The following is a 25,044-nucleotide window of genomic DNA, read 5'->3' as shown; positions in this document are numbered from 1 at the left end:
CCGGGGGGGTTCCGGTAACCCCCGGTACTCCGGTAAAATCCCGATTTCACCCGGAACACTTCCGATATCCAAATATAGGCTTCCAATATATCAATCTTTATGTCTCGACCATTTCGAGACTCCTCGTCATGTCCGTGATCACATCCGGGACTCCGAACTATCTTCGGTACATCAAAACACATAAACTCATAATATAACCGTCATCGAACTTTAAGCGTGCGGACCCTACGGGTTCGAGAACTATGTAGACATGACCGAGACATGTCTCCGGTCAATAACCAATAGCGGAACCTGGATGCTCATATTGGCTCCTACATATTCTGCGAAGATCTTTATCGGTCAAACCGCATAACAACATACGTTGTTCCCTTTGTCATCGGTATGTTACTTGCCCGAGATTCGATCGTCGGTATCTTAATACCTAGTTCAATCTCGTTACCGACAAGTCTCTTTACTCGTTCCGTAATACATCATCCCGCAACTAACTCATTAGTTGCAATGCTTGCAAGGCTTATAGTGATGTGCATTACCGAGTGGGCCCAGAGATACCTCTCCGACAATCGGAGTGACAAATCCTAATCTCGAAATACGCCAACCCAATAATTACCTTCGGAGACACCTGTAGAGCACCTTTATAATCACCCAGTTATGTTGTGACGTTTGGTAGCACACAAAGTGTTCCTCCGGTAAACGGGAGTTGCATAATCTCATAGTCATAGGAACATGTATAAGTCATGAAGAAAGCAATAGCAGAATACTAAACGATCGAGTGCTAAGCTAACGGAATGGGTCAAGTCAATCACATCATTCTCCTAATGATGTGATCCCGTTAATCAAATGACAACTCATGTCAATGGCTAGGAAACATAACCATCTTTGATCAACGAGCTAGTCAAGTAGAGGCATACTAGTGACACTCTGTTTGTCTATGTATTCACACAAGTATTATGTTTCCGGTTAATACAATTCTAGCATGAATAATAAACATTTATCATGATATAAGGAAATAAATAATAACTTTATTATTGCCTCTAGGGCATATTTCCTTCATCCTCTGCCGTGGTATCGCGCCTGCGCTGACGCCGCTTTCACACTCGCCGCCGGGAACCCGCCGGTTCCCCGCAGTTTCGTGCGCCGCCGCCGCCAGGGGAAGACGCAGCCACCACGCGAGGGGGAAAGCCCCGCCTCCGCCATCACTGGCCATGTTACGGGCGTGGCCTCTAGCGGCGGCAGGGGAGAGAGGACGTGGGAGGTGGCCTTTGGGCCGGCGGCGGCAGATCGCCCCCCGTGTCGCCTAGGTTAGGCGACGCGGGGGAAGCAGGCTCGATAAGGTCTGACCTTTAAAAATGGGGGAGAATTTCACTTCCCCGACCTCTGCACCAACTAGGGATGCATACGGCCATTTTAGTATGAGTATCAAGATTTTTTTTTGATGAGTGGTTCCACCACACACCAAACTTGATTCTCAATGGGAAAAACCCCATGCATCATCTGTCAATTCTAGGAATTGAACTCGGGTTGTTTGGCTACACAACCGCATGCCCAATCACTAAGCCAAGGCTCTCTTTGCACCTAAAAATGTTAATATGTGAGCTTATATAACCATAATGGTTTGCATGGGTTATGCTATATAATACTGGACATGATGATGTCAGTACAACCAAAGCACACATGATTGGTTGTCGAGCATAACCCAAACATGAATTGGTAAAAAAATAACAATAAGGTAATGCATCGTATACCATATCTTTTTAGCTTCTCTGCATGATGTGTGGTACATAAGGAAGACCGGCTTATCAATGATTGTACATGCCTTTAGAAAGGCGGCATGGGCTGTCGGGCCCTCGTTGCAAACAAGGCAGTCCTGGTTGTTCTCACTCCTGACAACACGCCGAACTGTTTGTTTTTAAAATTTACAGAAGAGAATTAGAGTTTTAGAAACCAACACCCAGGAGAGAATTAGCCACAATTCTTTTTAGGGACTCAAATATAAATAGTAAAAATAATTCCTTATATAGCACTATTTTAAATGCTGTTTCCCTATTTGACACTAGAAAACTTTTCCTTCCTTATATAACACCAAATCTAAATTTTGTTCCCTTTGTGACACTTTCATCAATTTTGAGTACTAACGGTGTTAATTGACATGTGAAAAGACAATTTTACCCCTAGTTCATTATTCACAGAAAAAAAGGCAATATATATTTTTTGTGGTTACATGAACAATGAAGTTTCACTGCGCCATGACACCGTTAGATATTTCAGGTCCATGGAGAAACAGTATATGTGCAGATGCTGAGATACTATAGTCTATAGGACAATAGATAAGCCCTTTTTTTTCTACGAGTGTAGAGCATACCTTTTGAGCTCGATCATCTCCTGGCTCCTGCCCTTATGGACTGATGTGCTGGTCGCTTGGTGCATGCAGGCGCCTCTGCATCTTTGCAAGACACCAATATGTAGATTGGTTGACTTGTTTTTGAACGGCTAATTAACAACAAGAAATGTACTGCATTGACTGCCTGATTGCACACGCGAAAACTAACATCCAGCTTAAATTATGTTGGCAACTTTGTTTTGTTTACTCGACCACTAAGCTTTCGATAGCCATTGTTAAGCTTGGTTGGCCTAATTAGCCCGGTCCCATGTACAATGCCGATAGTGGCCGGAACCGTATAGTTGCTGCCGCCACGTACAGAAGGACAGGAACCGGCCGGACGGAGGACGGGCATGTTGGTTTCTAAAACTCTAAATCAAGTCGTCGGAAATTGTGTGCGTGCAAAGTTAGCTCAAAGAAGCAGACTAGCAAGCAGCTTGACTGATTTCTGTATCAATAGCACACACAAGCAACATCATAAACTTTGCATACGTGCACGTAGCCTGGGCTGGCTAAGCTTAGCTCTCTAGCGAGGCTATCGACCTCATGGATCCGGTTCACGCTAGTACAGGCCAGTTTCACGTGTACGTGTGCATCAGGTATAAAAACGGCTCTGCTTTTGTCCGCCACCTTCCACGACCATGTAAATAACGGCTTCTTTGGTCATTTGAATAATTCTTGTCACAAATTGCATCAGGGGTAAAGTCGTATTTTCAAGTGCCATTTAACACCGTTAATAGTCAAAATGGATGAAAGTGTCACAAAAGGAACAAAATTTAAACTTTGTGTTATATGAGGAAGAAAAAGTTTTTCAGTGTCGAATGGGGCAAGAAAATTTAAGATAGTGTTAAATAAGGAATTCTCTCTAAACAGTAACCCAGTAAAGTCAGGACTGCTTTATTTTTTGAGCAACAGTCAGGGCTGCTAGTATACATGGGCTGTTGGTCTCCCACGTAAGCCGGGTTCCTTGACGTGGACCATCGCCTACCTCACGCCGCCCCTTCTTTTGCTGCTGCCTGCTCTGCTTTGCTCTCACTCACGCCCCCCTGCTCTGCTACAGTGCCAGTGCCAGTGCCGTATATTACTCCGCCGCAGACCAAGAACCAACCGCACCGCCGGACGACGGCGAGCCCCATCCGCCCTCTTCCACACCTCTCATCCCCCCTCCCAGGCAAGCTCCTCACCGCCCCCCATGGCCTCCGCCGGCTAGCCATCGATCCGCTCCTTCCGGACTCCCCCCCTGATCCCAGATCCGCTTCCTAGCCCACGATCCCCGACTGCCTAGCGACCTAGCCAAGCTGGTCCAGAATGGCGGCATATCAGTGCGAGCTTTCCTCGGCCATCGTGGCCGAATCCGAGGACAGGTCGTTCGTGTTCAAGGTGCGTGGATACTCAAGGGCCAAGCAGCTGCTCAAGTGCGGCGAGTGCATCACCTCGCCCCCGTTCACCGTCCAAGGCCACGACTGGGTGCTCAGGTATTATCCCAACGGCCGCTTGGCAACAGGTGCTGCTGCAGGTTACATGTCCCTGGTTCTTGACACCGCCGACGGCAAGGATGTGACCGTCAAAGCCAGGAACATCAGCGTGCTTGACAAGAATGGCCTGCCAGGCCGCTACTACGGCACCATGTTTGAAAACATCATGTTTGAGACGCCTGTCTCCTTCACCAGCAGAAATTCGTATCTGTGCCTCATGGTCAGGAAGGCAGGCTTGGAGCACTCAGGGGACATAATAGAGGACTCTTTCAACATCAGATGTGATCTCACTCTCAAGGATATCGGCGAGCAGTTTGTCGTGGTCCCTCCGAGCGACATGCATCTGCATTTCGGCAGCCTTCTGGAGAGCATGGATGGAGCCGACGTCGCCTTTCTCATCGGCGGGGAGAGGTTCTCGGCTCATAGGCTCGTGCTTGCTGCCAGGTCATCCGTGTTCAGGGCAGAGCTCCTCGGCGCCATGAAGGAGAAAACCGACAGCCTCATTGAAATCAGTGACATGGAACCTCATGTGTTCAGGTCCCTGCTCCATTTCATATACACCGACTCGCTGCCTGATCTTGAGATTGAGATGGCCAGCGACCAAGGTGAAGGACATGGAGGAGGTGTGGTGATGGCTAGCCATCTACTCGTGGCAGCAGACAGGTACGACATCGAGAGGCTGAAACTGATATGCGAGCACAAGTTATGCAGCCACATTGATACCAACATGGTGGCGACAAGTCTGGCCTTGGCCGAGCAGCATAGGTGCCATGGGCTTAAGGTAGCTTGTCTACGGTTCCTTGCTTCTCCTTCCAATTTGGAGGCCATGATGGCGAGTGATGGCTATCAGCATCTCAAGAGGAGTTGCCCATCTGCCCTTAAGGACCTAATTGCTAGTCTCCTGCCGGTCACAATGAAAGCGGCCAAGGATATTATCATGGAAATTTAATTTACTAGCTAGCGTGGCTCCGCATCTAAATTAGGTAAGTATATAATGTGCATGTTTCATCTTACTAGTTCTCTAGGTATGGTCGGGTGTGTGCATCTATCTATCTATCTATCTAAGACTGTAATGCAAGTACAATGGGACTGATAGCGATAGGGTATCGCCAATATATTCTATTTGCTGAGATGAGATGCATGAGGGTTGAATCGGGCTTTCCTCTTGATGCAGTTTATTATGTTGGTATGGTATGTAAAGACTTGAAGTGCTCTATCTATATATGTGAACCTCTGTTGTACTACTTGATGCCTTGTTTCAGCTTGCAATCCTCTAGTTCATCTTACCTTGTTAAAAGTTAAATTGCTGAACCAGCTAGTTTTTTTGGCGCTGCTTTTGGTTGAGCTTCTCATTGTAGATGGCAACATATAATCCTGTTTGTTCTGGCTGGCTTTGGGAGTGACGATAACCTTTGCTAGCTTTAGAGTTGCAGTTGCTTTTGGGTGAGCTCCTCATTGTACAAGGCAACAGGTTCATCATATAATAAATCCTGTTTGTTCTGGGGGAGAAACGATAACCTTGCTTTGACGGACGATATTTCGGTGAATTTCGGATCGGTCTCTCACCTTGTGGTCCCGAGCATAGAGTTCCTGACATGATTACTGCCAGCGTGCTGCCTGCCTGTCCGAACTGAATCTATCTGTTAGTATGAGTGTAGTTTTCTGCTAACTCAAGTTTATGCGTTGGCAAGTCCTGCGTGGTGGCAAGAAAGTTTTAGAGGGTCCAAGCTGTAGCAGTAGACGTTTCAGATTTCAGAGTTTTGTTTTCTGAAACTAGTGCCGCCTCTGCACCTGGGGATGAACAAAGCTAAGTGTAGAATGAACACTGAAGTGGAACACCTTTCAAAACAAAACACTGAAGTGGAATACTGTGTGTCTGCATCACACTGTTCTATTCTACACCGTGTCGAATTGGCACTAGCTAGAGGTGTAGGAAAAATTGTTGGCACTCAAGTCATCACGCAGAGCAACAAGCCAGTCAGCAGCTGTAGGTTCTTTATTGTCAGCTCACGTGCTCTGAAACTTTGAGAAACATAACCACTGTTAACACTAACTGCAACTGCAACACGCGTGAACAAGTTTCGCAGCAAACACGGCTGTCGGTGAAATCAGAAGCACAAACAAGTGATGATAAAATGCTAGGATGGCGATTGATTGCACACCTGCAACTGTACTAGTCATGTACAATAGTATTATACTGTAGGTACAACAGCATGCCCAAGCTGCCTACAACACTGGTCAGTATAAGCTACAGTAGACTATAGACAACATACTACTCAAGCGGATTATTCTGAAACTCTGAGATCTGCGTCAGCTAACCTAATCTGAGTGAATCAGCCAGTGTTTACGCTGCTGCTGTTGCTGTTGCTTTTGGACTGCATAAGTTTGGGGCTGAAGATTTTCTTGTGTGCTGTCAACATACTACTCCCTCCATAACTTAATGTAAGACTTTTCTGACACTTGTCATAGTGTGAAAAAAAGTCTTTACGGAGGGAGTGTACATAGCAAAGATCAAAGATCCGACAAGCATCACATATTCATTCAACAGCAGCTGATGGATTTCGAATCGATTTGTCACCTCCCTTCCCTTGTGATCCCTACCCTACCTAGCATATTTGGAGTTTCTGTCATGCACTGCCAATCTGAACTGAATCCGTTAGCACGCAGGCCTTTGAGAATGAATTCAGAGTTTTGTTTTCTGAAATGAAACTAGCTAGTGCCGACTGCCGAGTGAGAGAGGGGGGCCTCTAGCCTGTGGCATAGAATGAGCACATTTTTCTTTTCTTTTCTTTTCTTGTCTTTGAATGTGGAAGAATAAATAAATAAATTGCTTTCTGAAACTAAATAAATAACTCGAGCACTGAACTGGACTCATACATACAGCTGGTATCAGTCCAGACATGATTTTCTGAGCTTGTTAGAAATGACTTCTAACAATACAACTGAACTGAATCCCGGCAAGAAATTCACACGGTCCTAGCACCCACCAACCTTTTTAGAGGTTATTATTACATCATTACATCAGTGAAAATTTAGTGCAGACTGGGGAGCAAAGAATAAGCAGCAGTACAAAGTGATCAAGATGACCGCCCGCATGGGAAGGAATGGAACTTGTATTCATATTTGACAAGCCAAAACTACGGGTTGGACCGACGGCTGTGAATGAATGGGTAACTACTCAAATTGCTGCTGATCCGCAGGCAGAGATGTACTGCAACACACGTGGAAAAAACAATCTCACAACAAACCGTTAAATCACAAGCACAAACAATGATAAAAAAAAAGCATGATAAATTGATTGCACATCTGAAACTGTACGAGTCATGTATATATAGGTCCAAAAGCATGCCCAAGCACTCTAGAGGTAGCAGCATCAGCTTGCAGAAACTGGCTTGCTCTGCCTACAATACAATACTGATCAATACTACTGTATGAGCTTAGACTAGAGATAACAACGGCTCATGGGATCGGAACAATAGAGGGCCGAGTTTCGATTTGTCCAAAGGGCATCTATCTATACTCACAGCACAGGTCAAAAGGGTGAATTGACGCACTTGAGACGTCAGTAAGAGAAAATCTTGCAGAAACAACAACGGTTTCAAGCTTCAGAGATTTCACTTGACGAGAGAGCAACCCAAGAATAAAAATACATAAGCGACCAGCGAAGTAAGGAGCTCCAGACACCAAGTATGCGGGAAAATAAATGCCGGGATCACTGGGACTACCAGCGAACCTACTATCCAGCCACCCGCAAAGAGCCCAAGCCTGCAAGTACACAGGAGGATTAAACACCCTATACGTGCGCGACTAATAACGACCAAGGGAGTACTCGTATGTTGCTATGCAGGTGCTAACTAACCCTGTAGCAGACGCCCTGGCAAGGTTTTTCATCTTGTCGTTGAGGAAGTATATGCATGAGACGAGTGCCAATGCAAGCTGCAAGAGAAAACCATCAATGTTAAAAAGATTGTTACAACCAGCAAGACCTATAATTGGTATAATAGGAGGCTCAATCTATCTTTTTTCTGCCTAATGGTTCCAATCCCCAAACGCAAGAGAAATAAACAACAGTCTTAGGCTGTAAGTGATCTCTAACAGGTTCAATGCTTAGGAAAAAACAAGTACTGAATCAGTTGGGAGAAGCATATATATACCTGGAAGGTAGGTCCAGTCTCAGCAGAAGTTGCGATGCTCCACCCAGCAATAAAGCCAAAGAGAGCAAACCTTTTTGACACGACATCCATCGATGGCACCTCGAAGTGTCCAAGCAGTGACTTAACCCATGATGGAGATTCTTCCACTTGCTTCTTTAATTTGCTTTTCAGGTTGATTTTCGATTTCTTACGGTGTGAGTAGCTTTTCATCATTATCTTATCATAAGCACCTTCAATTGCCTCTTCGCTTTCTTCATACCCAGCGTATTGTTGAAGAAGGAAGTTTCTTGCACTATTGATCTCTTCTTCAGATGCATCACGATCAACACCAAGAAGCATGTAAGGATCCCATGTTTTTTGTCTTGGGAATACGGGAACATGCTCTACAAATACACATTAAATCGGCTCAAATAGAAATATAATTGCTGAAGATGGTACGACAATACCTTACAATACAACACAAAACTGATGGAATCTCATAAGCTCTAGAGAAAAAACATGAAGTGACATAAGAGCAGTGAACAAGAAAATCATACAGAAGAGTATTCAGAACCCAAGGAAATGACAAAAGGCATGCATTCCAGGTTCATTCACCACAGGTTATGCTATACTTTGTTAATTCAGTCTCTACCACTCATTCGCAACTAGCAAAAATGCAGGCTTCAATTGCAACATTTACAATTCGCCAGTGAAAATGCCAGGACAGCAAAATTATAATCCAACAAGAGTCTGTTGCAGCTAAATAAACGAAAATGACGATTTGGTTTCTTGTTTTGACCACTGGTTCAACAATACATAACACAGAATGATAACAAATCTAGTGAAGACAAAAATGATTTACATATGTACTTTACAACCTCTGGTTAATGAAACGCAGAATGATAACAAAATTACAGGAAGTTATGTTCAAAGTCTCACAATACTAAAAAAGCGAGACCAGCCAGGAGCCCTTGGCGACATCTTTCTTATAGAAGAAACAACCTGAGCGTCCCATGGAGTCCGAGACTCGAACGTGCTTACCAACAGAGCTAGCGATGGCTCTGTCCTCAAAGTCTCACAATAGGAAAAGTGGGTTTCATACCTAGAACTAGAATCCACCTAGGTTTATCTCAGTAGGCCAATGAACCTAAGAAATAGCTTTGGGCAACCAGTTTGTAGATACATATGAAGGATATGGCTGGTCTACGCCCAATACAGATAGGGAATATGTGTTGATTTCACAGGTCTGCTTGTTTCTATAACACTTGTATCTCACAAAATGGCAAAAGGGTACTGCTTGATTCTACAACACTTGTATCTCACAAAATGGCAAAAGGGTACTGCTTGATTCTCCCGTGAAATTCGTCTGCTTCATGAAATTGATTCCAGCTATGAAGGTCAAGGACAAGTAGTGCAAACAATTAACAGCAACATGGCAACTTCCAAGCCAAGACCGGTACTGGAAATCAATACAGCAAACATGGAAGTGACTTCGTATTGCCATCAAGCACCCTTGGTACTGCCGCTCGCGCAAATTGCTGCCACTACTTGTTTTAGTACTGAAATCGCCGTATTTGGGAGCCATACACCATTTGTAAGGGAAGGACTTGCCATTATTGAAACTTGCACGCAGTCACATATTCCCATATGACGTCTATCATGAAGGCTAGGATTCTGATTTCCACATCAGTTTCCATTTCACAAAATTGCAAGGTCCTTTGGTGTGTGAACCGCGACCACGCGTAATTGTTTTCTTTTTTAACCACGATAAGCCGATAACTAGCATTAGCGAATGAACTGAAACAATGGCATGAACTGATTCCTCGACTATGTCACAGTTAATATCGCATCGCCAAACCATACAAATGGTGTATTGCAGTTGCTATTTAACAGTGGTGGCCAGGGGTTTCAGCGGCAGGCGGTTAGCCGGGCATCGGATGGAGGATGGAGGGGCGGGGCAGACGCAGGTTGGAGAAAGAAGAAGGCTACTGTGGAGAGGGATTCGACTGAAACTTTTTGTTGTTTTTGTTTTTCAGTTAACTGACGCTTAGGTGCTCCTTACAGTTATCTGAAATTTCAGCATTGCTCTAGCAGCTGCCAAACCTATATCATCTTAAAAGTTTACCCTTGGCCTGAAGGGGGTAAATCTGCAACACAAACATGAGGTGGAGCAAGGGGGGGTTGTTACCACTGCCGGCGCCGGAGCCGGCGCCGGTACCGACGGATAGGCTCGCGGAGCAACAGGCGCGCCGCAGCCGCGGGAGCGACACGCCTCGTCGTCCTAGCAGCAGCACGCCATCATCCGGCTCCGGCCCGCCGCTGCGGAATTCCTCCACCAAACCCACACCAACCACATCCACATGGTCCAGTTATTAGCTCATAGAAAGGCAAAGATGGAACTGAGGCGAGAGGAATCGCAGATACGTACCCGTGGTAAGGCCTTGGGAGCCGCCGGATGAGAAGGGACGCCTGGCTCTGGCTCAAGGCGACGGCGGCCTGCATCGCCGACGGATGGATAGAGCAAGGCGGAGACGACGAGGGTTTTTTTTTTTTTTTTTTTTTTTTTTTTGAGAACTTGGAGACGACGAGGTAGGTGGTGGGTTGCCGTGTTACTACTACTTTATACGGGCCAGGCCGGTCTCACTCTCACCTTGTGGGCTGTGGCCGACGAGCGATGCTACACGCACGGAATATTTTTACTGGGTATTACGGAGTGGCTTAGCTGGCTGATTTTGACTGGATAGAAATAAACTCACGGGCCCACCCGCCCTGAAAATCAGGGGGGGAGGGGGAAGAGTAGTTTGGAAAGAGTCCGTATTGCTAAGTAAACTGCCCGTGTGTCTAGGATTTTCGGTGGCCGACTGGCGGGCCATCACGGCATCCCCACCAAGTTGACTAAAAATAATTCATCTCAAAAAAGTTGACTCAAATAATAATCAAAAAATAAATATACCGACGGTCACTCAAGTTGAGCCTGAAACACAAAAACAGTCCTTGTATCAATATAATAATAGAAGACGACGTGACGTGATTGTACCATCACTATTGCACATATAACGCTCGTATGAGCCGTGTTTGACCATTCCACGTAGGTAGGTAGTTGTGATTCAGTGATACTTGCAAGGGGTGATTAGTGTAAAATTGCCAAATCCCTTCCCCGCCCCAAATTTCTTATCCCCACCTCAAAATCCCTTGCGTGCAACGCAGCCATCCGCCAGCCACCGCCGTCCTCATACTCGCCTCCCTCATTCTCGCCGAAATAAGGCCTCTGTTGCACCCCGCTAGCTCACCTCTCTCTGCTTTCTGCCGTACGGCAGTCCCGGTGCCCTTGATATGCTGCGTCGACTGCCGGAAGAAGTTAAAGATGTAGCGTGTCGGCGATGGAGAATTAAGAAGGGTGGTTCTTGTACAAATGCGTGAAACATGGGGTTATCATTGAATTTCAGCCTGATTTTTCTTGATTTTGGTGGTTTTTGACAGAAAAGGTGACAGTTTGAACCTTGCATATGTTGTTGATTTCTGGCACTATGAATTGGGCTATGTTGTGTACCTTGTTTATAACAACTTTCTTACTGGGCATGTTGATGTGGATGCCATTGGCGTTGCAGAGGGCAGAAGGGATGAGCTTGAGGCTGCAATGGAACATAGTGCAATGAACGCATGCAACAGTAAGCCTAAGATGGACATTAGGGGTCAGCAAGCTAGGGTTGACACGATAAAGCCGCAAGTTTTTGCACTGTTGAAGTTAGGGAGAGAGCTTGTGGTACCGATGAGGTTGCTAGCTACAAGTCCTGATGATATGTGTTGTTGGTGTGGTGTTCAATCCGAAGAAGTAATGCAGTGAAAGTGTGTGTTGCGTAGGCCTCAGTTAGTAGGTGCATTTTGAGCTTAATGATGTAAGATGAAGCTGATGATGTCAAGTCAGAATCCTGTTGTTCAGGTTTATTTTGAAGCTAATGATGATGTGTCCTATTTATGATATCATGTATGAACATGTTATTGGAGATATATGCAGTTTTTGCTCTATTCTCTCGCGTGGTTGTGAGTATGCAATTTACTGTTGTCAAGATTAATGAATGGGAAGTGGATGTGATATGCAGTTTATTTTTGTGAAGCGAATACAATTTTTTTACTTGCAACCATTCTTTGACTACTTGTCTCATCTTTGCAAATAACATATCCTTTCTACCCACTTGTAGTTTGGCGGGATTGGTATCCATATGAGGGATATAACCATTGACCATTGTTAATAACACCCCTTACCCGAGCCCCGTTTGACCTAAAGTATTTACAGTTCATCATTTAGTATATGGATACCAAATGTTCCCCGCCACATTATTCGAGGCGTGTGCTTCCCGCACAATGTCTCCCAGTTGTGTACTAACAATGATCATGGTGGTTATCCACCCCCTCTCGTGCACACGCACGCACGCACGCACACACACACACGCACTCACGCACGCGCGCGCGCACACACACACACCTCCTCCCCTCACATGAGTGGTGATCGGAGGAGAAGCCACCCCGGTTTATTACACCGTCAGATTGTAATCTCAACAAGTCAACATGTATAAGACAACAAGTAAAACAAAACTCCAGATATTGCAGTCCAAGTCATTGCAAACCATAACAAGAATGAAGCAAGCAAAAGGAAAAGATCACGGTCCGCCACTCATTCATCTCAGTAAGTAAAGAGTATATACAAGTTTCTTTTTTCGCCAATAAACATCAGAACCAACAAGGAACGAACATAGATAGCACTTTTCATTTGTTGAGGCACACATGCAAGCATACACAGAGAACTATGTTAAATCATGCATATATATTAAACTAACTTATTCGTGCGCAACAATACTAAACCACCGTACTAAATTTCCATGATAATATCATTTGCCGCTTTCATTGTATCCGGAAGGAGACTAGCAATTAGCTCCTTAAGGGCAGACGGGCAACTCCTCTTCAGATGCTCGTAACCATCACTCGCCATCATGGCCTCCAAATTGGAGGGAGAAGCAAGGAACCGTAGGCAAGCTTCCTTGAGTCGCTTGCAGCTATGCTGCTCAGCTAAGGCCAAACTGGTAGCCACCATGTTGGTATCAATGTTGCTGCATAACTTGTGCTCGCATATCAGTTTTAGCCTCTCGACGTTGTACCTGTCAGCTGCCACGAGCAGATGGCTAGCCATCACCACATTTTGACGCGCCTCACCTTGGTTGCTAGCCATGTTCTGAAGATCGGGCAGCGAGTCGGTGTATATGAAATGGAGCAAGCACCTGAACACATCGGCTTCCATCTCCTTGATTTCAACGAGATTGTTGGCTTTCTCCTTCATCACGCCGAGGAGCTCCGCCTTGAATACGGATGACCTAGCAGCGAGCACAACCCTATGGGCCAAGAACTTGTCCCCGCCGACAAGAAAGGTGACGTTGCCTCCATCCATGCTCTCTAGGAGGTTGCCGAGATGCCGGTGCAAGTCGCTTGGAGGAACCATAGTTTTTTGATGGAGGGTATTATTATTCTTGATGACTGTTAGGTCGCACCTGATGCTGAAACAGTCATCTATTATATGCTCGGGCCGCTCAAAAACATCCCGTATGACAAAGTAGTCACATGTTGAATCTTTCCGTGGGAAGATACAGTCAGCGACGGCACAACCGAGTTTCTGCACTGGTAGCCCGTCCTTGTCTAGTATACAAAATTTGACTTGGGCCTTGATATCCTTGGCATCAGCTGAATGAAGAACCAGGCTGACGAGTATGTTGTGACCAACATGTTTTTCCGAGTCACCACCGTTTGGGTAATCCACCATGACCCAGTAGTGACCTCCAACGCTGAAAGGGGGAGAAGCCATGTACTCACCCTTGTTGTATAGTCCCTTGGCTCTTGAGTGTCCATCTACCTTGAGCAAGTATGACCCTCTCTCATCTATATTCACGGCAGAAACCTTGCACTCATCTGCCATTGAGAAGAGATTGACAGAGAAGAGATTGGCTAATGGATAATGGTGTTGACGTCCACTGATTCTCGACGAAATTGCCCAAGATGCGCTGCTTTTTCTGACGAAACACGCTGGTTGATTGTTATTGCTCTGCTGTGTTGATTACCAACCGAACCGACTAGTAGTACACAGCTTATATGACATACAAGCCAACTTGTACTAGCCGGACACAATTTGGCATTGTATACTAACTCAAATACAACGGCTAATTAACTCTGGCTATGGAAACCTCATCCATCGATCAAGATTTCTCCTAACATCAATCTATGGCTAGAGGCCTTGTCCTAGTACATGTATGTATGTATGTATGTATGTATGTATGTATGTATGTATGTATGGGACCTCCAAACTAATTAGGAATGTTACTCCGATACGGGGACGAGTTTGATGAGAAGCGGATCGACGGCTGGACGTGACCTAGACTCATTTAATAAGCCTTAAGGGCATCTACAGGTGGACCTCTTAAACCTGTCTCATGCGTTCGGGCGAGCCGCTCGATCACTGCCCGATTATGTTTTTTCAACCCAGACGGACGCCTCAAGCGGGACTCAAACGCCCGGGCTGACCGGCACTCTCCATATCCAGTCCAAATACGGGGCGGATATGGGGGCGCCGGGCACGCCCGTCACGTCGGACTTACGAAGGGTCCCAGCAGGAAACGCCCTCAAACCCGGCGGTTCGAAACTCGTCTCCTCTGTAGGACCGGTGGTGCCGTGTGGCGTAGCTCCGGTGGGCCGCGTAGTGCATTGCCCGGCTATTTAAGTGGACCGGCGGCATCGAAACCCTACCATCCATCCACATTTTCATCTTCCTGTCCGCCGCCGCCGCCACTTTTCACTCCTCACGTCCGCCTAGTAGCCATGCCCCCACACCGCAGGGTGATGAGCGAGCCATTTATGACGCTGGAGCACCGACTCGAGCTCCTTGAGTAGATCCGGGCTAGACGCGAAACCCGGATCGCCGCGGGGCTACCTCCGGATGCAGTGGATCCGGAAGAGTTGGAGGAGGAGGTGGTGGTGGAGCAGGAGGACGAGGAGGAGGATTTTGAGGAGGACTTTGAGGAGGAGGGGGATGAGCCGGAGGAGGAGGATGTGGAGGACGCCGGTGACGAGGATCTGCAGGCGGAGCAACAAGCCATCCTCGATTCCCTCCGGTCGGAGTTGGCTGCGGAGACAAGACGCCGTCAGCGGCAGGAGATGAAGGCGCAAGAGGCCGCGGAGGAGGCGGAGATGTTCGCCTACATGGATGAGGTCGAGCAGGAGGAGGATGAGTCGGAGCCCTCCTACCCCGCCCGTCCAGCCGGCGCCCGACACCATCGTCGTGGACATATCCGACAACGAAGAGTAGTTAGGGTAGCATGTAGGATTTCTTTTGCATGCTTTCTATGAATCTAGGGGATGAAATATGAGAGAGGCAGATGCAAAATGACTAATTTGAGGCGTGACCAGTCAATGCCCGCAGACGCGCCCGGGCGCGTCCGCGGCCGTTTGAGTGGCCGGATTTGCAAAGTTGCTGTAGATGCTCTAACTAGCAAGGAACATAGACGGTACTAATTCGGAAAATACATGGATGAACCCAGATATACATGAATCCACTTTGGAAAACACGTTCTATGAGTGCTCAGAAAATTTCATGGGAAAATAATTGTTCGTTTGGCCTGTGCAAAATGGACAAAATAAATTGTCACGGAACACTATTTACGACCACTGAAATTTGTCTTTCTGGCCAACACAAAATTAAAACAACATTTTTTCCGCAGAACTTTGCGCCAGAGTCATATTTTGCAAACATGTACACATGAAATTTTGTTTTGAAATTTTAAAACACATTCAAAATACCTTTTTGAAAAGCGGTTTCATATGTACCCGGGTTCAGGACATGCCTTCTCGTACTATTTCAGTTAAATTCCTTGCAAACCATAACTAGAACTGAGGCGAGCAAACGAAAAAAACAGTACAACCAACATGCATCTCAGCAAATAGAAAATCCAAGCAACAACCAATCAGTCACATTATACCTGCAATCCAGACATGTATATATAGATAGAAGATTTTTGTTTTCATCAAAACCAACAGGCAAAACGAACATCGATAGTGCTTTTTCGGTTGTGGGCAGGTACACATGCAGCCATACTTTTTCTTTCTTCCAGATTTCTGCTTCGGTTTTCTCGGCCTTTGTTTTCCGAGCCGTTTTTTATTTGTCTTTGGTTTCTGCAAGTTACTTTCTCTTTGGTTTGATTTTTGTTTTCATTTGTCTTTTTCTTTATAAATTACTTTTGTATATGAATTTTCCTTTTCTTTTTTATGTTTCTTATGTGTATGAATTCTTAATTTTTTCTTTTATTTTTAATTTTTTTCTTGTTCTAATTCTTTTAAGGAATCTAAATATATGTTGAACATTTTTAAAAACAATTTTAGAAATTTATAAATGATTTTAAAATAGCAGTCGATTTTTTTTCAAAATATATGTAAATACTAAAAGATATTTGTATGCGAAAAGTAGTTTTACTACTATCAATGTTTTCATTAAATACATGGTGATTTTTATTGAGCACACATTAAAAATGCATTTTTTAATAAATATATGAATATGTTTTCAATAACATGCATTCTTTTAATACAAGTTACTTATTAAAACTATAAATATATTTAAATAAATAATGAAATTATTTTTTAGAATACACGATGAATAATGTTTACATGCATTTCAAACAATTTTATAAATGTATGAAAAATAAAAAAGTCCAAATATAGTTTTAAAATATTTCAGAAAAGAAAGAAAAACATGAAAAGTAATTTGTAAGAGTAATCTTCTATATCTAAATAGCTAGCCCTCACTAACATATTTATCTCAACATGCAAGCATGCCACCTCATCACTCAACATGCATAGGAAAAGGCCCACCTCAACATACAACTATGCATATTAAAAATTCACTTCAACATTCGAACATGCTTGCATAAATTACATTCTATTATGCTATTTACATTTGATTCTTATATACTTTCAAGAACTATCATTTCAAATATTCATGTTCCATATAACCAAAACCTCATTCAAATATTGCAAAATATACCCGCAGCAACGTGCGGGGCATCATCTAGTAATAGAAACAACCATCACCAACTCAACCATTGTAATTAGGACCGATAATATGGCTTGTCAAGTTGTAATAGCTCATCGCATGCACGCTTCTCGTGCTAGGTCATGAGATATTGCTTTTACTTATCTACTTATTTGTCTTGCCATTATTATTCGTATTTGTATTGTTTGGTGTGTACACTGTACTTTTTTTGCGGGTAAAGTCTTGCATTACTCAAGTCACATTGTCCATACAATCAGTTTTGGCTAGCTCCGAAGAGTCTACTGGGCGAGAACCAACCCAGGTCACCGTTCTACTCTCAAGTCTAAAAAAATTAGCTAAGCTATTACCAACCTTATTTTGATTGTGATTTACATGAGTGACACAAGAATCACGAAGACACATAAGGTGCCTAATATCTCTAACTATGGAAGAATAAATCGATCTATCAAGATCCGTAGCTTAAATCAGCTTGATTGCCAGGATGGAGTCCATTTCGATGATAATTTGCAAGTCACTTCTCTGAATGGCTCCATGCAAGCACAAAGTTCAGCTTCAAGTACTTCCCGACATGAAAAAAGTTGTCTACAAGCTGAGTAGGTAATGCTACCTCTATCATCTCACAACACCATACCTGCTCTAGCCATACCATCCTCTGCACCATACATGGTTTGTACTTTGTACTATGCTCATTGCTCGCAAAGGTATGGTAAGTGAACAACGAGGCATGTTTCACGCCGGCGCTGGTTTGAGATCTCGAGAGAATAGGTGGAAAGTGCCCACGAGATCGGATAATATGATTCCCGACCCGGCCGGCCCGGCAAATCATGCCATCCATGCAAATTGCAGCTAGCATTAGGGCATCTCCAAGGAAGACGCTCCTCTGCTGTGCCCTACGTGCCGTTGGGCCACTGACATGTGGGCCAGGGTCCTGACGGGCCCACATGTCAGTGATGAAACGGCGGGCTGCCGTACGTCATAGGATCCTCATCGCATCTCCAATGGCACGCCGTTAATTTTTCCCGCATCCATTTGCGGACAGGGGATCAATTCGTGGACACTCGTGCGGGAGGCCACCAACCAACCGTAGCCGCATTCATTTTCCGCATTTAAACAAACCGAACGAAATTCTTGCAAACCAACCAATATTCATCAAGGTCGGATAGAAAATAGCACAAATCATCCATACATAGCATGCAAATTAAGTCTACACTACTAGAAAAAGGGCTATAGATGGGATTGACACTAATGGCGCACCAGACAAGACTAATGGCACCACCTTTTCATACGCCATTAGAGATGAAACTACTAATGGCGCACCTAGCCCAGGGTGCGCCATTAGTATCATTTTTTTTAACTAGTGCGCCTGTCCAAACATACTAATGGCGCACCTGGGCCAGGGTGTGCCATTAGTATCAAATTTTTTTTACTAGTGCGCCTGTCCAAACATACTAATGGCGCATCGAGAGACAGTGCACCATTAGTAGTTGAAACTACTAATGGCGCACCTGGACGAGGGTGCGCCATTAGTATAATTTTTTTTTTAACTAGTGCGCTAGTCCAAACATACTAATGGCGCATCCTGCCCACGGTCTGCCATTACTAGTTGTAACTAGTAATGGCGCACCTGGCCCAGGGTGCGCCATTAGTATAAAAAGTTTTTTTTTAACTAGTGCGCCTGTCCAAACATACTAATGGCGCACCACCAGGAGGTGCGCCATTAGTAACCTGGATTACTAATGGCGCATCTAGAGTTGGTGCGCCATTAGTAAGTGGGCAGCAACAAGATATTTTGGACAGCCTCTCCTACCCACACTCACTTTCTCCCCACTTCATTCTCTCCACCTCCTCCTTGTCTCGGGTGCCTCCTCTTTTTCACCTCATTTCCACCATAGATTCATTTAATTTAAGTGGTTAAATTACCTTGTTTTGATAGGTAAGTAAGGGGGGAAGCTATATTTATGTTGTTCTCCCTACAACAATGTGCACATGCATTTTTTATGGCCTAGCTAGATCTATGTATGTTCGTGGTGTTGCATATGTTTGTGGTGTTGCATATGTGTTTGTGTTTGTAGGTGTACCGGTATTTGAAATGCGATAGTTGCCAATATTTTGCCGGAATGTTGATTCATTTCCGTTTCGGCGAGAATTTTGGCATTAAGCATTCTTTTTGGTCCTATTTTTAGGGAAAGTCATGCCAAATTTTTTCTTGGTTCTAAAATATCGTTTTGCTCTACCCCGCAGGCGACCATGGTCCGCATGATGACCGAAGGCATCGTGAATAGGTTTTTGAGGTCCGCGAAGGCTGAGATGCTTCAAAAGAACGAGACGGAGATAAGATGTCTGTGTCGAAGATGCAAGCTGAAGAGCCTTATTGCGGACCCGGAATCCTGGCAGGTGCGGGACCACCTGCTCTTGCGTGGTTTCATGGATGGCTATCGGTGGCAAGGTGATGAAGATGACTACGAAGTCGTCCATGGGGGCCGGGCAAGAAATGAGGAAGGGCAGCAAGACAACCACCGCGGCTCGGGCGGGCGAGAAGACGAAGAATCCCCAGGAGATGATCACGATGGTGATGCTGTACACAGTCATGATGTAGAAGATGCAGGACATGATGATGAGGAAGATGCCGGAGTAGACGACGGGCATGATCATGAAGATGATGATGCCAGCGGAGCAGACGACGCTGGACCATCGATGGGCTGGGTGCAGGACCCTCATATTCAAGAGGTGCTTCTCAAGCAGACGGATAACGCAAGAGCTGCCGCCCGAGAGAAAGCCAAGATGGATCAACTTGAGTTAGACGCGGTTACTCCATTGTATGAAGGATGCAGGCCCGAGGATACCCGCCTGAAAGTAACGCTCATGGCTCTGGAGATGAAGGTAAAACACAAAATGACCGACGCATGCTTCGACGAGAACATGTCATTCTGGCACGAACGTCTTCCCAAGGGGAACAAGTGCCCGACCAGTTTCGAGGAGGCGAAGAAAATCGTGTGTCCTCTGGATTTACCGCACGTGAAATACCATGTGTGCATGAACAATTGCATCATTTATCGGGACGAGCACGCGGAGTCTACCATATGTCCGGTGTGCGGCGTCACTCGATACAAGAAGAGGAAGAAAGCTCCTCGAAAAATGGTGTGGTACTTTCCGATCACTCCTCGTCTGCAGCGGTATTTCGCGGACCCTAAGGTAGCAAAGCTCCTGCGTTGGCACGCGGATAGGGAGGAGAAGAAGCGAGAAGATGACGCAAATGATCCGGAGATAGATAAAAAAGACAAGATGCTGAGTCACCCTAAGGATGCGAGCCAGTGGCAAGCGTTGAACTTCGAAGACCTAGAATTTGGGAACGATCCAAGGAACATCGTGCTGGGCGCGAGCACCGATGGAGTCAATCCGTTTGGCAGCCAGAGAAGCACACATAGCACCTGGCCTGTGTTTGTGTGGATGTACAACCTTCCCCCCTGGTTGTGCATGAAGAGGAAGTACATTCATATGAGTATGCTAATCGAAGGACCGAAACAACCAGGGAACGACATCAATCTATATCTGGGGCTGCTGAAAGAGGAGCTAGACACGCTGTGGAAAACGCCAGCCAATACGTGGGACGCCGCAGAGAAAGAATATTTCCCTATGAGAGCCGCGCTGCTCACGACGGTGCACGACTATCTCGGTTACGGATATCTCGCAGGGCAGGTGGTCCACGGATTTTCTGGATGCGTTAGGTGCATGGATGACACAACGTATCGCCAGCTAGATAGAGATCCCGGGTCTTCGAAAACCATGTTCATGGGACATCAAAGGTGGCTTCGCGACGATGACCCGTGGAGAAAACGCAAGGATCTATTCGATGGTGAAACCGAACCCCGAGGACGCCCGCGTACGAGGAGCGGCGAGGAAATAGACGAGCTGTTGAAAAATTGGAAAGACTGCCCACTGCCGGGAAAGAAGCAAAAGGCGCCAGAGCCGGGAAAGAAGCGAAAGGCGCCAGAGCCGGGAAAGAATCGAACATGACGACGATGATGAAGTAGCAGCATACACCACAAGAAGAAGCAGGACCACCCTACCTAAAGGACGTCCGTTCCACAGAAGAACTCCATTTGCGAAAAAGAAGGGCAAGAAGATTGTGAACAGATAGCTAGCTAAGATCGATTGTATTTAAATCGTAGCCTTCATTTCTCGATTGTATTTCATGGGCACTTTTTGAACTATCATGAATATTTTTAAATTTCATGGACACTCGATCTCGATCCCCCTCCATCTTGATCGCTAGCTATCCCACCTCGCCAGATCCGGTCCCCCTCGCCGCCGAGCACCCCCCGGTCCACCGGCCCCCCGCACCCCGCGCACCCTCCCCCGCTCCACCGGCATTACTGTTTGATGATATTTTTAAAAAAATTATTATTGTCTTATAAAAAATTATTACTGTCTTATAAAAAATTTATTACTGTCTTATAAAAAATTATTACTGTCTTATAAAAAATTATTACTGTATTATAAAAAAATTGTGGAGCCTGGGAATCGGACCCAGTACCTCCTGGTGTGAGAACTGGCTGCTGACCAGTCGAGCTAGTAGAGGGGACTTGGTGTGGATCAGGTAAGGTGGAAGATAACCTGTTGGCTCGAGCAGAAAAAAAAAGATACTAATGGCGCACCAGGGTGAGGTGCGCCATTAGTATGGATGTACTTATGGCGCACCGAGGGGTGGTGCGCCATTAGTATTGTGCCCTCGCCCTCGCCTATCCCCGGCCCAAACCTATCCCCTCTCTCTCCCTCGCCCTCGATCCCCTTCCCCTCTCCTCTCCCGACGCCGCTGCCCCGCCGCCTCGACGCCGCCCCGTCGTCCTCGTCTCCGCCCCGACGCCCCGACGCCGCTGCCCCTTCCCCTCTCTGCCCCGTCGTCCTCGTCTCCGCCCCGACGCCCCGACGCCTCGACGCCGCCCCGTCGTCCTCGTCCTCGCCCTCCTCCTCGTCCGCGCCACCGCCGCGCTGCTCCGACCTCCTCCTTGTCCCCTCCGGCCTCCTCCGCCTCCTCAGGTACTGCCCCACCTCTCCCTCCCCCTCCGGCCTCCTCCTTCCTCTTTGAATTCAATTCCCGAGCTTGAACTAAATTCTTCTGGTGATATATTCTTCTGGTGATGTTTTGTGATGGACTGACACACTTGTTGAACTAAATTCATATATAGTCTGACGAAACTGAAACTCCAAAATTGTATGGCCACAAATTAGTTCTCCTAGAATTGGAGTACCTTGATGTTGAGAATGCAGAGTGTATGACCACAAATTTTGTCATTCTCAAATTAGTTCTGTACTGGAATAATAGTATTAGCACTAAAATACAGGTATGAGAATGCCCATGCCTGTGGTCCAGCTATGTATTGGAGTATTTGACACTGTTGACCTGATTTTGGCCCATTTGGCCTAACATTTCCATAAATATCCTTTTGCACTTTCTGTGTTTGAGTCATTGAGAGATGGCAAGTTGACTAGTGATACATGTCCAAATGTATTTAGCTCAGCAAACAAAAAATTCTGGGGCTTTGGTCTGGTACCACCAGCCACCAGGACCCACCATGTTACCATGGGGCTTTGGCAGTGTTTTCTCACTTTCTGGGTGGGGTTACCATAACCTTGTTTGCTAGCCAGTATATACCAGTGTTCTGTTTGCCTAGTGATTTGAATTCATGATTGAACTTTTGAGCTACCTTTAGTCAGGTCTGCTGACATTTGACAGCTTCTGTCGATAACTTACTTTGATATTACATTTTTCTGCATGATGATGAATGCTGATCTGTGCTTCTTCTTTTATTTTGAGATTAAGATGTGTCCTTGTTCTTGCAGGAGTACCTCCATTTCTTCTGTAACCCTCCACTCTGCCACAGAGACATCAAGTCGAGCAACATTCTTTTGGACGAAAACTTTGTTGCCAAGGTTCGCTCCTGTGACATGCTGACAACCTCTAGCTTTGTGGCATTTAGGCTGTGATTCATGCTGAAAATTTTCTCCTCGATCCTGTATATTTAGGTTGCTGATTTCGGCCTTGCGCACGCATCGAGAACTGGTGCTATCAGCTTTGAAGCTGTCAACACAGATATACGCGGAACTCCAGGTTTGAATTTCGCCTGTAGATCTGAACTGTTTGGAAGTTACTTTGTGTCTCCCACTATGGATAGCAGAAGGTCACTGAGTGAGTAAGTGGAGCAAGTACTATCAAACATAGACAAGAACTCGTGCAGAAATGCAGTATAGTTTTTCCTTTTTCTCATTTTCTTAGTGGAAGAAATGTAGTTTAGTGGGAGGTAATCTGGTGATGCAATGGCACAACATGGGTAAGAAAAGGAAGCATCTTGTGCTTATGAGTCATAGAGCAGCATACATACGGAGCATGTTACTTTGCTACCTGTAAATTCCTGGCAAACCTCAACCACTAGTAGTCACATGGAGTAACATCCAAATCCAGTCTCACCATGCTTTGGATCACCGACACATCCCTTCTCTCTATACTCCAGCACAATAATCCTCAGACAAACAAGCACCAGAAAGAAGAACTTGAGCAGAGTATAGGACTACCACCTTCTCACTAGTAGTTTCAGTATGGTTTCAGTATAGTTTCAGTAGCCAATTTGCTATTCACTTTGTGCTATTAGTTTGCTTCCATCTTTGTGCCCACTCTGAAGAGTATTCGTATATGCTTGGAACTAAACAGAATTATACAATGAACTTCTGCAGGCTGATCTGAGTTGGACCATCCTCTGCAGCCAACTTCTCTTCGGCAAGAGGAAGAAAGGAGAATCAGGGTACGGATATCATTGCATACCTGCGCATATATTTCTGTTGTGAGCATAACTCCAGAATTTATTTATCTGTGATTCGTATTGGGTTAATAATCTGCAGCTAGTTGTATTTTTAATTCACTAGCCTTTTACTTATACATGAGAGAAGTGGGAAGCTAAGTCAATAGGAGCTAGACTCAACCCTTGGCTTGTTACGTGAGATCAAACTAGTACCTAGTGCGTGTTTCATGTACTGAACTTGGATTTCCGGTGTTTTTGTAACATCCATGTAAGGTTTCGTTCGGTATATTAAATCCTATGAAATTATCAAAGTGTGTTGTACTATGTTGGACAGAATTTTATGTTTGGACTTGGGTGAATGTAAACAGACTTATACTCTCAGATTTTGTCATAGTTGATGGTGTGAGGACTTATAATGTGATAAAGTATATACATTGTTGCAACACCTATATAATGTGATAAAGTATATACATTGTCATCTAAGTTTTTCATATGGCAAATATGAAGAAAAGCATCAACCTATACCTGAGGAAAAAATCTGAAGCTAGTGACCTGTGCAAAAAACAGAAAATTAAAAAATCAAAAACAAGAGCTTTTAGGACTTCATGTTTTGAAACCAGTTAAATCATATAGTTTCTGTTATTTTTTCTCATGCTCCTGTTCTCTGAACATATTAGCTAGGACAAACTTCAGTCTTTTTTTTGTTTGTAACAGAAACTACAGTAGTAAATATTTCCTGAAGTAAATATTTTCAGTCATTACAAATATGATACTGCTTGGAGATGATACTGCTTGGAGATGATACTGCTTGGTGTATTTTCCATGTTGTGATGGAGGCCTTTTTTGCCTTGTCCACCCGAGAGGCCCTTGAGTTTGCCGGAATGTCGATTAACTTCCGTTCCGGCAAATTCGGGTACTCCATATGTCCTATTTTCAGCAAAGGTCATGCTGAAATTTTCGGTGAATTTTAGCATGACTTTGCTAAAAATAGGACATATGGGGTACTTGTGACTAATGCATGGGCCGGGGTATCTTAGTAGTTAATTAAGTAGGATCAAGTGCCCCGGCGTACTTGTGACTAATGCATGGCTTTTAGGGTGCCTCGGTGTCGATAAAAACCGAAATGATGAAAGCTTAGGCTTTTAGGGTGCCTCGGCGTCGAAAAACCCTCAATGATAAAAGC

At 45.2% G+C, this 25,044-nt stretch overlaps 3 protein-coding genes and 1 long non-coding RNA gene across 4 annotated transcripts; 2 read left to right on the top strand and 2 right to left on the bottom strand.

Annotated features, from left to right (window-relative positions):
* The first annotated feature begins 3,351 nt into the window (after window positions 1–3,351).
* LOC109745532 (BTB/POZ and MATH domain-containing protein 1) lies at window positions 3,352–5,096 on the top strand. Its single transcript, XM_020304660.3, has one exon. It carries the CDS (start codon window positions 3,686–3,688, stop codon window positions 4,799–4,801), a length of 1,116 nt encoding a protein of 371 aa, XP_020160249.1. The 5' UTR covers window positions 3,352–3,685; the 3' UTR covers window positions 4,802–5,096.
* A 2,030-nt stretch (window positions 5,097–7,126) lies between these two features.
* Window positions 7,127–10,575, bottom strand: LOC109745531 (protein CHAPERONE-LIKE PROTEIN OF POR1, chloroplastic). The gene is made up of 5 exons (XM_020304659.4): window positions 10,414–10,575; window positions 10,174–10,304; window positions 8,007–8,389; window positions 7,712–7,788; window positions 7,127–7,617 (listed from the first exon to the last, which is right to left on the bottom strand). Exons 1-5 carry the CDS (start codon window positions 10,485–10,487, stop codon window positions 7,467–7,469), a joined length of 816 nt encoding a protein of 271 aa, XP_020160248.1. The 5' UTR covers window positions 10,488–10,575; the 3' UTR covers window positions 7,127–7,466.
* A 2,186-nt stretch (window positions 10,576–12,761) lies between these two features.
* Window positions 12,762–13,947, bottom strand: LOC109745529 (BTB/POZ and MATH domain-containing protein 2-like). The gene has a single exon (XM_020304658.3). It carries the CDS (start codon window positions 13,945–13,947, stop codon window positions 12,853–12,855), a length of 1,095 nt encoding a protein of 364 aa, XP_020160247.3. The 3' UTR covers window positions 12,762–12,852.
* An 8,469-nt stretch (window positions 13,948–22,416) lies between these two features.
* LOC120973829 (uncharacterized) lies at window positions 22,417–24,240 on the top strand. The gene is made up of 2 exons (XR_005769344.3): window positions 22,417–22,998; window positions 23,092–24,240. It is a non-coding gene; the product is annotated as an uncharacterized lncRNA (long non-coding RNA).
* The last annotated feature ends 804 nt before the right edge of the window (window positions 24,241–25,044 follow it).

The sequence above is a fragment of the Aegilops tauschii genome, chromosome 2 (assembly GCF_002575655.3).
Source record: "Aegilops tauschii subsp. strangulata cultivar AL8/78 chromosome 2, Aet v6.0, whole genome shotgun sequence".
Taxonomy (NCBI): Eukaryota; Viridiplantae; Streptophyta; class Magnoliopsida; order Poales; family Poaceae; genus Aegilops; species Aegilops tauschii.
Note: the sequence above shows the minus strand (reverse complement) of the source record. Positions and strands in the feature narration are given on the sequence as shown.

Excerpts from the sequence above, each read along its gene's own strand:
- LOC109745532 (XM_020304660.3), top strand. The coding sequence starts at position 3,686 with ATGGCGGCATATCAGTGCGAGCTTTCCTCGGCCATCGTGGCCGAATCC.
- LOC109745531 (XM_020304659.4), bottom strand. The coding sequence starts at position 10,487 with ATGCAGGCCGCCGTCGCCTTGAGCCAGAGCCAGGCGTCCCTTCTCATC. Across the intron at positions 10,305-10,413 it reads CTCCCAAGGCCTTACCACGG|CGGCGGGCCGGAGCCGGATG; the intron begins GTACGTATCTGC and ends GGAATTCCGCAG. Across the intron at positions 7,618-7,711 it reads GCCAGGGCGTCTGCTACAGG|GCTTGGGCTCTTTGCGGGTG; the intron begins GTTAGTTAGCAC and ends GTGTACTTGCAG.
- LOC109745529 (XM_020304658.3), bottom strand. The coding sequence starts at position 13,947 with ATGGCAGATGAGTGCAAGGTTTCTGCCGTGAATATAGATGAGAGAGGG.